The sequence below is a fragment of the Mustelus asterias genome, chromosome 1 (genome assembly GCF_964213995.1).
Source record: "Mustelus asterias chromosome 1, sMusAst1.hap1.1, whole genome shotgun sequence".
Lineage (NCBI taxonomy): Eukaryota > Metazoa > Chordata > Chondrichthyes > Carcharhiniformes > Triakidae > Mustelus > Mustelus asterias.
Window position 1 is genome coordinate 6,759,724 of NC_135801.1, and position 14,077 is coordinate 6,773,800.

Here is a 14,077-nt window from a genome sequence, read left to right on the forward strand (position 1 = left end):
CCACTAGGTAAAGATCTAACCGAGTTTGTTCCGGTAGAATGCCCTCCCCCTGCCCAATTCCACCCCCCATCCCATCCCCACCCCACACACCACCACAGCACCTCTTTCCTTCCCCTACTTACATACTGATGTTTTTCTTTTGTCGAACTGTAGTTGATGGTGGGTGGACGGAGTGGAGCAAATGGTCACCATGTGGGACGGAATGCATGCACTGGAGGAGGAGGGAGTGCACAGCCCCTGCCCCTAAAACCGGCGGGAAGGATTGTCAAGGACCGGTGTTAGACTCCAAAAACTGCACTGATGGCCTATGCATGCAAAGTAAGTGAGGAGCTGGGGAGATCCTACCTTGATTGCAACAGTTGAAGTGCTCATGCGTTTAACCCTTTCCGCTCCAACTTTCTTCTGCCCTGCACCTCTCTCGCCCTCATCCCTACTCTAGTACTATTAGCCCTTGGCACATTCCAATCCTCTCCTCTGTGCTTTTGCTTCTCTGTCAACACTTTCAGCAAAAAAAGAAGAAAGACTGACATTTATCTGGCACCTTTTGCAACATCTGGAGAATTTGAGAAGATTGCGAGGAGGATTTATTAGAGATTGTCACAATCAGGAGGGATCTGGGTCAGGGTGGATAGACAGAAAATGTCCCCATTGGGCAGAAGGATCCCAGAGCCAGAAGGCATCGATTTAGGCTGATTGACAATAGGAGCAACATTGACATGAGGAAAGCCTGTCTTACGCAGCGAGTGTTTGGGATCTGGAGTGCGCTGCTTGAATGTGCTGGGGGCAGGGGCAATGGAGGAAGAACACTAAGTTGCAGGGTCACAGGGAAAAGGCAGGGGAGTGGGACGGGGTGATGGTCTCTCTCAGGGAGTTGAATGACCCCACTCTGTGACATAACCATTCTATGGTTCAAGACATTCCAAACTGCTTTGCAGCCAACTGGAAGTTTAGTCACTGATGGAAAGTTGGGGGAAACTATGGCGGCCAATTTGTGCACAGTGGGACAACTCTTGTGTCTGTGTGAGAGTCGGGATCCATTGGGAGGAGCGAATACAATCGCAAGCTGCTGCCAGCCCCAAATGTGTACAGCACCCACAATGTTTTCAGTCCCCTTTCTGTTCTGCATCCTTGGGCTGAATGGTTTGACCCTGGTGAAGAGTCAGGCTTAAAGAGATCATTCCTGATGTGGCTGGTCCCTGCTGTTGCCCCGTGGAACTGACTCCATATTTCCTGATTGTGGCACAACCCTATTCAAGGTCCATTGTCACACTTTTCAAGATGTGCATTTTTACCTGTGGCAATAACAATGAATGTTAGCCTTCAGTGGGCTACACTCTCCCCCAGGGCGGCACGGTGGCACAGTGATTAGCATTGATGCGTCACAGCGCCAGGGACCCAGATTCAATTTCAGCCTCGGGTGACTGTGTGGAGTTTGATGTGGAGATGCTGGTGTTAGCCTGGGGTGGGCATGATAAGAACTCTCACAGCACCAGGTTAAAGTCCAACAGCTTTATTTGTAATCTCGAGCTTTCGGAGCGCTGCGCCTTCATCAGGTGAAGGAGCATCACTCACCCAATGGAGGAGCAGCGTTCCGAAAGCTCATGATTCCAAATAAACCTGTTGGACTTTAACCTGGTGTTGTGAGACTGCTTACTGTGTGGAGTTTGCACATTCTCCCCGTGTCTGCGTGGGTTTCCTCCAGGTCATCCAGTTTCCTACCACAGTCCAAAGATGTGCGAGTTAGGTTGATTGGCCAAGCTAAATTGACCCTTAGTGTTAGAATGATTAGCAGGGTCAATGCATGGGGTTATGGGGATATGACCTGGGTGGGATTGTTGTCAGTGCAGGCATGATGGGCTGAATGGCCTCCTTCTACACTGTAGGGACTCTATGATCATGGGTTCAAGCCCCACTCCAGCAACTCGAGTACATCGCCTCGGCTGAAACCCCCCGCAGTGTTGCTTTGGATGGTACATTAAACCATGGCCCTGACTCCCCCTTGTAGGTGGATAGAAGCTATTCCCTGGCTCTATTTTGGAGAGGGTCGGTCGGGGGAATTCCTGGGCAGAACCCTGACCAATATTTATCCTTCAACTATCAAGACCAAAAGTTGACCATTAAAAGTTGACACATCTGACGTGTGGTTTGCGCGGTCTTGCTGTGCATAGATTAGAACATAGAACATTACAGCGCAGAACAGGCCCTTCGGCCCACGATGTTGCACCGACCAGTTAAAAAAAAACTGTGACCCTCCAACCTAAACCAATTTCTTTTCGTCCATGAACCTATCTACGGATCTCTTAAACGCCCCCAAACTAGGCGCATTTACAACTGATGCTGGCAGGGCATTCCAATCCCTCACCACCCTCTGGGTAAAGAACCTACCCCTGACATCGGTTCTATAACTACCCCCCCTCAATTTAAAGCCATGCCCCCTCGTGCTGGATTTCTCCATCAGAGGAAAAAGGCTATCACTATCCACCCTATCTAAACCTCTAATCATCTTATATGTTTCAATAAGATCCCCTCTTAGCCGCCGCCTTTCCAGCGAAAACAATCCCAAATCCCTCAGCCTCTCCTCATAGGATCTCCCCTCCATACCAGGCAACATCCTGGTAAACCTCCTCTGCACCCTCTCCAAAGCCTCCACATCCTTCCTGTAATGTGGGGACCAGAACTGCACACAGTACTCCAAGTGCGGCCGCACCAGAGTTGTGTACAGTTGCAACATAACGCTACGACTCCTAAATTCAATCCCCCTACCAATAAACGATTGGTTGCACATTGGCTGCACTTTGAAAGTATTAGTGTTGGCTCTAAGCACTTTGGGACACTGTGAAAGGCTCTTTAAAAACACCAGTCTCAGTTCTGCTTCCCTGACCCCGTCTATCCAATTGATGCAGTGTTAAAGTCTGATAAGAGCAGGTGGGAGAACAAACAGCAATGGATTTTTATAGACCTTCAAGAAAGAAACAATATTGTTTCACCAAGTTGGCAAGTCGCAAACTTTGCCTCAAAACGTGTGACACAACTTTGAAAAAGACACAAGTTAGAAAGTGACATCTTTAGTCAAATCAGCTGGAATTAAACAGCCGCAATACTCTTGTGTCTCTGTGGGTGGTGCTGCTGAGCATGTAGGTGACCCGGGCTTCATCAGTTCCACCTTCAGGTGTGTTGTGATACTGATGGCCTGAGATAAGGGCAGCGATTTTATTACAAGTTACTTCCCCCTCATTTGTTCAACTTCCCAGCGCTTTTCACAGCCACTGCGAAAGTCACGGGGTGGGAAATGTATTGGGGGGCGGGGGGGGGCGGGGTCAGGGGGTAGTGATCCCATGTCGAAAAAGAGCAAGGGAGTTCTCCCCAAAACAAAAAGCAGAAAATGCTGGAACATCTCAGCAGGTCTGACAGCATCTGTAGAGAGAGAATAGAGCCAATGTTTCGAATGAGGGTCATCCAGACTTGGCTCTATTCTCTCTCCACAGGTGTTGTCAGACCTGCTGAGATTTTCCAGCATTTTGTTTCAGATTCCAGCATCTGTAGTATTTTGCTTTTATCATAGAGTTCTCCCGGACGCCGTGGAACCAATATTTATCCTTCAATCACGGCGGCACAGTGGTTAGCATTGCTGCCTCACAGCGCCAGGGACCCGGGTTCAATTCCGGCCTCAGGTCACTGTTTGTGTGGAGTTTGTACGTTCTCCTCGTGTCTGTGTGGGTTTCCTCCGGTTGGGGGTGGGGGGGGGGGGGGTGGGGGTGGGGGGGGGGGGGTGGGGGTGGGGGGGGGGGGTGGGGGGTGGGGGGGGGGGTGGGGGGGGTGGGGGGGGGGGGGGTGGGGTGGGGGGGGGGGGGTGGGGGGGGGGGTGGGGGGGGGGGTGGGGGGGGGGGGGGGTGGGGGGGGGTTGGGGGGGGGGTTCCGGTTTCCTGCCACAGTCCAAAGATGTGCAGGTTAGGGCCTGGGTGGGATTGTGGTCGGTGCAGACTCAATGGGCCGAATGGCCTCCTTCTGTACTGTAGGGATTCTATGATAACTAAGTTGGTCCTCTGGTCATTGTCACATTGCTGTTTGTGAGGTTGTGCTGTGCGATAATTGGCTGTCCTGTTTCCTACATCACTACAGTGACAACACTTTGACTGAAATTCATACACAGCTAGCTCCCGCAAACAGAACTAAGAAAAATGACCAGATAAATTGTTTTAAATAAAAACAACATAGTGCAGATGCTGGAACTCTGAAATAAAAACAGAATGTGCAGGAAAAATTCAGCAGATCTTGCAGCATCTGTGGAGAAAGAACAGAATTAAGGCAGGAAAGTGGAGTTGAGAATTATCACATAATTATCAATCTATGTCCTATGATCTCATTGAATGGCGGAACAGACTTGATGGGCTGAATGGTCCTCCATTTAATGATCTTATGCTTTCCCAAGTGCTCAGAAAGAGGGGATTAAAATTCATATTCTTTGAATAGTTTTGTTCTATACGTCGTAAGATTATTGGAAATATTCATAGAATCATAGAATCCCTACAGTGCAGAAGGAGGCCATTTGGCCCATCAAGTCTGCACCGACCACAGTCCCACCCAGGCCCTATCCCCATTACCCCATTCAAGGGGTTTTTCAACCAGGTCAGGGGTCAGACATGGGAAGTCATGTGACGAAATCTCCAGGAATATGTCCAGCCACAGTTGGCAACTGTAGTGCAGCAGAAACCTTGGAGTGATGGGCTGCTTCATTAAGCTTAAGAGCTGAAGTGTAATGCACAGTCCTGAGAGACTCTTAACAACACAGAAAAGAGGCAAAGAGGAGAATGAGTCGGAAGACCAGAAAGAGAGGGACTGATAATTCTCCAGGATTTTCAAGTTATCTTGACAAGCCACTCTGAATTTATTTTACTGTTTTGCAGAAGAAATGTGCCTTTCTTGTGCGTATGAATAATGGCGATAGTAACAATAGTATAAGATTAATTTGATTGAACGATTGCTTGCAAAATGGCGGGAGAATGGAGTTGCCAACTCACATTGGGAGTATTCCTGGATATAGTGTCACATGACCTTCCACCTCCAACCCCAACAGTCTGGTCATTGATCTCCCAAAATGCCCAATGCTCACGACGCCCTCCTTACCCAAAGCCAATAGGAAAGCAAACAGATCTTTGTTATCTGATTGGGTGATCTTGATTGTCAGCCCACCAACCCTTTTCCCACCTCCAATATTTTCAAATGAAAGTGTTGTACAAAAGCGACCAATTATTGCGTGGCTGTCCAATTGTGTTCGGTTCTGGGAACAGCGCCTTAGGGAGGATGCGAGGGCTTTAGAGAGAGTGCAGAAAAGATTCACGAGAACGGTTCCAGGGATGAGGGAGTTCAGTTGTGTGGATAGATTGCAGAGGCTGGGCTTCTCCTCCTTGTCGAGAAGAGAAGGTGAAGGGAAGATTTGTTCAGAGGTGTTCAGAGTCATGAGGTGTCTGGACAGAGTAGATGGAAACGGTTTCCATTGGTGGAAGAGTCGGGAACCAGAGAGCCACTGATTTAAGGCGATTGGTAAGAGAAGAAATGGCGACATGAGGAAAAATGGCTTTATGTGGCATGTGGTTAGGATCTGGAATGCACCGCCTGAGAGTGCAGTGGAGTTGATTCAATCGAGGCTTCCACAAGTGAATTGAATAGGCAGCTGAGGAGAAAGAAAATTGCACAGGGAAAGGACAGGTGAGTAGCTGAATTGCTCTTGCTGTGAGCCAACATGGACTTAAGGGGCTGAATAGCCTCATTCTGTGTTGTAACCATTCTGTGATTCGATCCATTCATTAGAACATTCACCTAGTAGTGTGTGTGTGGGCCTGAAAGGTCAGTCTGCCTGTAATGTTCCCGGAACAGTTCTCTCTTCCCATAGTTTGGGAAATGATCAGAAACATCAATCTTGTGACTCAACACTCGCCACCTTCTTAACAACTTAGAGAATGCAGCATTGTGATAATTGGAACAAAGTCCCGAAGCGTGTGAGTGTGTTAGTTAGCATGGTATCCTCAGAGTGACAACAGAGGCTCCCCGTCAATGCATAGACCTTTGAATCTCATCGAGCCCTTGTCACAATCTCGTGGACTGTCTCACCACCCATGTGGGTATTTCATTCTTTTATTTCCTCAAGAGAGGCGATTGATCCAAGAGAAGGCCGTTCCCCCTTGTATATTATTGCTAACAATTCCCCGCTATTTTAACATCTTCTTGGCGGATTCACAGTACAAACTGCTGCCGATGTCATAATGGATTCCTTCCGATTGGAAGGACGTTAAACCTAATGGCGAGGAGTCCCACAGGAGCTGACCCCTTGATGGTGGGTCTTTAACCTGTGGCCCCAGGGCACCAGTTCCCCGTGCAAACCCAAGCAGTGTGATTATACAGCATCAGCTTGGATTAGCTCTCCCACATGTGCTCTGGGGCAGGGAGCATATGGTAGCATCAGGAACCAAAGGAGTTCATGCATATACTAATACACAATTCCCTCCATTAGACTCCCCACAGAAGGATTTGAATGCTCTTTTTAGTGGGCTGCATGACACCTGTTCCAACCCCACAATACAATCAGTTTGGTCATTACACCGTAATGGGTCAAATAAAATTCAATCAGCAGCACTTAGGGCTCCACTGATTCAGAGATGTTTCCGGAGATTAGCTTATTCTCAATTTTTTTTAAATATACGTTATACGTGTTTATGAACCCTTAATTCTTTTCATCCGTTTTTCTTTTCTTGTTTTGCTTATTTTCTTTAAGGTTTATTTTATCAAATTTCCACAGAACAGAAAGGTCGCACAGACTTTGGATATTCCTGTAAGTTTTTTTTTCCCTTTTTATGTTTCTGTTCTTTAGTTTGTGTTAATGTTTGAGTTTATGGGCCACGTCTTTCGCTTTGACTATTTTGCTCGTTGGCGATAGGTGGGTGTTGTGGGGTGGCTTGGGGGGTGGGAAGAGTCTGCATGGGGAGGGGGCGGAAGTGTGAGGGAGAGTGTATGTGGGGGAGAGGGTGTGTGTGTGTGTGTGTGGGGGAGAGTGTGTGTGTGTGTGGGGGAGAGTGTGTTGGGGGAGTGGAGGGGAGTAGTGTGTGTGTGTGTAGGGGGGAAAGTGTTGGAGATGAGGGAGAGTGTATTTGTGCAGGGAGGGCTGGGGAGACTGTGGGAAGTGGGGGAGAGTGTGTTGGGGGAGCGGAAAGTGTCAGGGGGGCAGGGGAGAGTTTGTTGGGAGAGTATGTTGGGAGAGAATGTATTGGAAGAGAATGTGTTGGGAGAGAATTGGGAAAGAATTGTTGGGAGAGAGTGTGTTGGGGGAGAGTTTATTGGGGAGAATGTTTTGGGGGAGAGATTGTGTGGGGAGATTGCATTGGGGGAAGATTGTGCTGGGGAGGCAGTGTATGTTGGGGGGGCAGTGTGTGTGGGGAGATTGTGTTGGGGCAGGAGGGTCAGTGTGGGTGCCGTTGATGGTTCCCGCAAGCAGCAGGCAGGCTTTTCAAACCCCAAGAAGGCCTGAGGCCTCCCAGTCCCAATGTCAAGCAGAATGCTGTAGAACAACATTGTTCCGCAGGGGTCAACAAACAAAACTCTCAGGATTCATTGGAGCTCACAAAATATTCCATGTGATTGTATAATTTTTGAGTCCTGTAGCAGAATCTCACAGGCCTAAGATGAACTGCTGACCAAATAAAGTCATGGGAAGGTATTGCTGAAAAGAGACATGCTGGCAACGTTTTGTGTCTTGCACTCATCAAGACAGATACAGGAATGCCAAATTTCAAAGAGTCTGTCTGTCCTTATACAATTTATACTGCAAGAGAACAGGGTGTTGATTGGCTGATGAGTCAAAACAACTTTGGAATGAATACTTACAGTATTCTAATGTTTGTTGGCGGGGGGGGGGGGGAGGGGGTGGGGGGGGGTGCGGGGGGTGAAACAGGCTTTATTTATTTACATCGCAATAGTCCGATTTCTATATGAAATCTGGGACAAAGTGCCTGACACAAGTGCTCACCCACTGTCAGTCGCTGGCTGGATTGCCACAGCCAATGGAGAGGTGAAGCTCCAGCCATGATTTCAGCCCTTTCCCACCTTGCTGAACATCAGGCTGGGTGGACATTATCTTCAGGATGTGAGCAGAAGGGCCAATCCCAAAGATATTGGAAATACCAACTTCTGTAAACATTCTGACAAGGGACTGACTGATCTAAAACCCAACTGTTCTTGGTGTGATGGGTCCAGACTCCGTACTGGACCCAACAGAAAAGGTAAGTGTCATATTCCAACATAAAATTCTATTCTCACCTTTTTCTGAGACCATACTCTGTATTTGGTGATGACCTTTCCTTGGGCCTGAATTTCTTCTCTGTCTATTCTGATATCCCGCACAGCGTTTGACCTCAGAGCATTGTGCTGACCAGATCTTGTGTCGGAATTACCCACACGACCATTGTTTTAACCGCTCTGTCGATAATTTCAGTTTTAAACATGCTTCTGCAGCCATGTTTGTGAGCTTGGGGCATGAAGGAGATCTTTGGATTGCTGGCATGAGGCAGAGGGTCTGCCACTTATCATAGAGGGTGGCACGGTGGCACAGTGGGGGCGGCGCAGTGGTTAGCACTGCTGCCTCACAGCGCCCGGGACCCAGGTTCGATTCCCGGCTTGGGTCACTGTGCGGAGTTTGCACATTCTCCCCGTGTCTGCGTCGGTTTCCTCCGGGTGCTCCAGTTTCCACCCACAGTCCAGAGATGTGTGGGTTAGGTGGATTGGCCATGCTAAATTGTTCCTTGGTGTCAGGTGGACTCACGAGGGTAAATGCATGGGGTTATGGGGATAGGTCTGGGTGGGATTGTGGTCGGTGCAGACTCGATGGGCCGAATGGCCTTCTTCTGCACTATAGGATTTTGTGATTCTATGATTCTATGAACTGTGTGTGCGTGCTTGTGTGTGCATGTGCATGTGTTTGTGCATGTGTGTGTGTGTTTGTGTCTGTGTGTGTGTATCCGTGTGTACGCATATCCGTGGATGTGTGCCTGTACATGTGTGATGTTTGTACAAGTATGGGTCCGATTGGTGCATGCATGTGATAATGGGAGCGTATGAGTGACTGCTTGTGAGTGGGCGTGAGTATGTACATGGGTGTATGTGTACTTAAGAGTATGCATGTTTGTATGTGTAAGAGTGAATGTTGTATGTGCTTGTGGTGGATGTGTTTGTATGGTGGGGGTGTGAGTGTGTATATGAATTGGTGAGTGAGTGTGTCTGTGAGGGTGTGTGTGAATGTGATGTGGGTAAGTGTGTGCATGTGTGCAGTGGACGTGTGAGTGTATAATTCAATCATTACTGAAAGAGTTTGGCATTAGGATGAGGAAGCAATATGTATTTGACATCCGTGCTCTGTGTTGCTCAGATCTGTGTGTCGTTAATGGATTTCACTTTCAGGTTAATTTTCCTTTTTAATAAAAAAGGAACACTGATAACGCTCATAGTTAACTTGACCTGGATGTCAGCAGCTCCTCATATTAGTGTTTACTTGTGTTTGACTTTTTGCTTTTCAATCTGCCCCTCACAGCAAGAACATCACTGCCTTTTCCCACGTTAGTTTTCAATGCAGAACGTGGCATTTGAAACTGGCATGTGACTATGTTGCTGTAGAGTTGTCATGTATAGCTAGGGCCCAAACACTGAAATCTCGTGCTATCCCAGCCCAACAACTCCCTAATTAGTACCATGAAAGAATTTGTGAGACATGGTCTAATAATGATACATTGTTAAAATGGTTGTGAGCTTTCCTTCGAGAAATCCTGGGGAAATAGTTTGGTTTGTTTCCCTATTTTCCATCTTCCTTTCCCATTGTTCCATCCCACTTTTCCCTCTTCCTTTTCGATTTTCTATCCAACTTCTTCCTCCTTTTTCCACTTTTCCCTCCATTCTGATTTTTTTCCCATCCTTTTTTCCCTCCCTCTTCCTGTTTTCCCTCTTCCATTCCCACTTCTGCCTCCTTCCATTTTAACCACAGGCATTGCCTCCTGCTGGACTACAGGTTGATAGGTTTTGGGAGCCATTTTTGCCCCCATCTGACCCTGGAGCATAAGGGTCAGCCAAGTGTTCAACCTCACGGTTTTCAACCATGATGCAGGCACAGCGTGCATTTTGATGTGGAGATGGGTGGACTGTGATTGAGAGTGGTCAAGCTCTACCTCAGAGGAACTTCCAAGTTGCCGCCACAACTGATATCTCCCCAACCGAAGATCAAACTCAGAGGAGTTCTGTATTGTTCAGTCACAAGATGCCACCAGAGAACAATTTTCCATCTTTCTTGCTCCATCTATTGCTCTGACATCAAGACTTTGCTCTGAAACTCTCTCCATTCTCTCCCAGAGTTACATGAGTGATCTCACTCATCACCAAATTCTCCACAATTCATTCACCCTAAAAAAAACCTTCATAATTTTTCCTTAGAAAAACTTCCTTTAAATTTCCTCTTAGCCTTCTGCGGCCCAGTGAAAAATAATCTAAACATCTCAAGCTTCTCCTCATGAGTCCAATTTCTCATCCCTGGCATCATCCTCTGAAATTTATGCTGGTAATTTTTTTAAACGTCTTGCCTGTTGTGGAGTTCCCCAAACTGCATACCAGCTGGGGCCTAACCACCATGAGCCTGCTTATCCTTGCCTCTTCATTTTCCCTTTTTAAAATTACTTTTTCCGTATTGCTTTTTCCCACTTGTTCTCGATCCTTGTATCAGTTAGTTGGTCCACATTTCTACCCACAGTTGGAACAGATAGACTTGAAAGCAAAGTGTCCTCCAGTGCTTCACGACCGTTAACTCACTGCATCTTGTGATAGTTTCAAAATCCAATGTCATTCCGTTCTCTTCTAATCACTGAACTGCCCTTCTCCGCACTCTCCCCAGCTGACGTTTTGCCACTGCCAAGGTAAAAGTTATTCCTGGGGCAGTTTTGGATCAGTCATTTGAACAGATTGAATATGGGGCTTGATGGCAAAGTCAGCACTCAAATTAACCTGAGGTCCCTCAAAGGCCTATCTCACCGTTTCCCTACCACCCCTACTCGCACCCCCCCCCCCCCCCCCCCCCCCACCATCCCCCCACCCCTCCCACCTACATTGTATTGTCCACTCAAGATGTTGCCGGAACAGACCCAAAGGAAATGAGAGGGCTTAGTGTGTAATATTATGAGGAAAGGTCACATAAGCCTGACTTGTATTCCCTTGAGCAGAAAAGATCAAGGAGAGACCTGATTGAGATGTTTAAAATGTTAAAAGGATTCAACAACTGTGTACAGTTCTGGTCACACTATTATGGAAAGGATATTATTAAACTAGAAATAGTGTAAAAACGATTTACTGGGATGCGACCAGGATTTGATGGTTTGAGTTATAAGGAGAGGCTGAATAGACTGGGACTTTTTTCCCTGGAGCGTAGGAGGCTTAGGGGTGATCTTATAGAGGTCTATAAAACAATAAGGGGCACAGATCAGCTAGATAATCAACATCTTTACCCACAGGTAGGGGAGTCTAAAGCTGGAGGGCATAGGTTTAAGGTGAGAGGGAAGAGGTACAAAAGGGTCCAAGGAGGCAATTTTTCACACAGAGGTCGGTGACTGTCTGGAACGAGCTGCCAGAGGCAGTAGTAGAGGCGGGTACAATTTTAAAGTTTAAAGTTTATTTATTAGTCACAAGTAAACTCACATAAACACTGTAATGAAGTTACTGTGAAATTCTCCTGGTTGCCAAACTCCAGCACCTGTTCGGGTACACTGAGGGAGAATTTAGCAAGGCCAATGCACCCTAACCAGCACGTCTTTCGGACTGTGGGAGGAAACCGGAGCACCCGGAGGAAACGCACGCAGACACAGGAAGAATATGCAAACTCCACACAGACAGTGACTCAAGCCAGGGATCAAATTCTGGTCCCTGGCACTATGAGGCAGCAGTGCTAACCACCGCGCCATAATTTTGTCTTTTAAAAAGCAAAAAGCAAAAAGCTACATGGGTAAGATGGGTATAGAGGGATATGGGCCAAATGCAGGCAACTGGGACTATCTCAGTGGTAATAATTGGCCGGCATGGACAAGTTGGGCCGAACAGCCTGTTTTCATGCTGTAAACCTCTATGACTCTAATAGGGTAGATGTGGAGAATGCATTTCCTCTGGTGAGGGTAATTAGTGAGGGGGCATTATCTAAAAATTAGCAATGGGGACCTCATAGAATCATAGAAACCCTACAGTGCAGAAAGAGGCCATTGGGCCCATCGAGCCTGCACCGACCACAATCCTACCCAGGCCCTACCCCCATATCCCTACATATTTACCCACTAATCCCTCCAACCTACACATCTCAGGACACTAAGGGGCAATTTTAGCATGGACAATCAACCGAACCCGCACATCTTTGGAGTGTGGGAGGAAACCAGAGCACCCGGAGGAAACCCACGCAGACGCGAGGAGAATGTGCAAACTCCACACAGACAGTGACCCAAGCCGGGAATCGAACCCAGGTCCCTGGAGCTGTGAGGCAGCAGTGCTAACCACTGTGCCACTGTGCCACCCATGGACTGAAGTGATTCAAGGTCGACTAATGTTGGGCAATTGACGATGGGCAATAAATATCAGCATTGCCATCAACCTTCATATCCCCAGAATTTGTCACTCATAATTTTGGGGATCCTTCTTAATGTTGTTCATCCACTGTGTTGTCAGGGAGCAGAAGCAGGAATTATATCATAGAAATCACAGAAACCCTACAGTACAGAAAGAGGCCATTCGGCCCATCGAGTCTGCACCGACCACAATCCCACCCAGGCCCTACCCCGATATCCCGACATATTTTACCCGCTAATCCCTCCAATCTACGCATCCCAGGACACTAAGGGGCAATTTTAGCATGGCCAATCAACCTAACCCGCACATCTTTGGACTGTGGGAGGAAACCGGAGCACCCGGAGGAAACCCACGCAGACACGAGGAGAATGTGCAAACTCCACACAGACAGTGACCCAAGCCGGGAATTGAACCCAGGACCCTGGAGCTGTGAAGCAGCAGTGCTACCACTGTGCTACCGTGCGGCCGCACGGTCGCACAAAAGTTGGTGAAAATGTGGAACCTGTAGATCCTGGAAAACAGTTGAAGCATTCAAGATTGAGATCTAAGATCTTTGCCCAGTAAGGGGTTTCGAGGTGGGAAAAGAGATCTGAGTTACAGAACGGGAATGCCTCATTGGAGTGGCGGCCAGGCTGAATGGTTGACTCTGGTTCTTGATATTTTTATGGTGCTAATTCTAATTGCCAATGTCCAGGAACCAGACGTTTGCCAGCACCTTTCTGAGTTGGCAGTTTCCCTGTCCTCAGAGGAGATCCATCACTTCACCATTTTAAAATAGACTGGTTAACATTCACAGATAATGGGACTTCATGCAGATATTGACAATGTCGCGCAGTGCAATGTTATTTATTCATACAGAGGGAAGGAGACAGTTAGCTAGAAATGTTTTATTTATGAAAGTAGTATCAAAGGGTTATGCTATTATTTGGTAAAACTATAGGGTACGTTTTATGTGATGGATGTGTATTTCAGAGATTGATGCTCAGAAGCCAATGGGGGGCTGGGGAGTGGTGGGGGGATGTTCCAGCTCTTCCCACCAGTGGGATCTTCTAGTCCCGCAGAAGGTGACTCCCCATCCCTCACTCGGGCACGGCAGGTTCCCCGATGGTGGGACAGTTGAGCCAAGCAAAATGTCATGGGCATCGTTGGGTAGGGATGGGAAGATACGGCTGGCAGCCAATGGCGAACCACCTCAGCCCTGGGAAGGCCAGCAAATCCCGCCCAATGGATCCAATTCATCAGGGTGAGGAAATTGCCTATTCCTGGAACCATGGAAACTAGAAGCAGGAGTAGGCCATTCGGCCCTTCGAGCCTGCTCCGCCATTCATTCTGATCATGGCTGATCATCAAATTCAATATCCTGATCCTCCCCCTTCCTCCCATATCCCTTGGTCCCTTTAGCCCCAAGAGCTATATCTAATTTCTTCTTGAAATCAGACAACGTTTTGGC

At 47.7% G+C, this 14,077-nt stretch overlaps 1 protein-coding gene across 1 annotated transcript in view; it reads left to right on the forward strand.

Moving 5' to 3' along the window:
• LOC144501431 (netrin receptor UNC5C-like) overlaps nucleotides 1-14,077 on the forward strand; it is a 354,204-nt gene that overhangs the window by 305,318 nt on the left and 34,809 nt on the right. Inside the window, exon 7 of the mRNA XM_078225178.1 lies at nucleotides 154-318. Coding sequence (XP_078081304.1) covers nucleotides 154-318 — 165 coding nt within the window. The remainder of the gene's footprint in view (nucleotides 1-153; nucleotides 319-14,077) is intronic.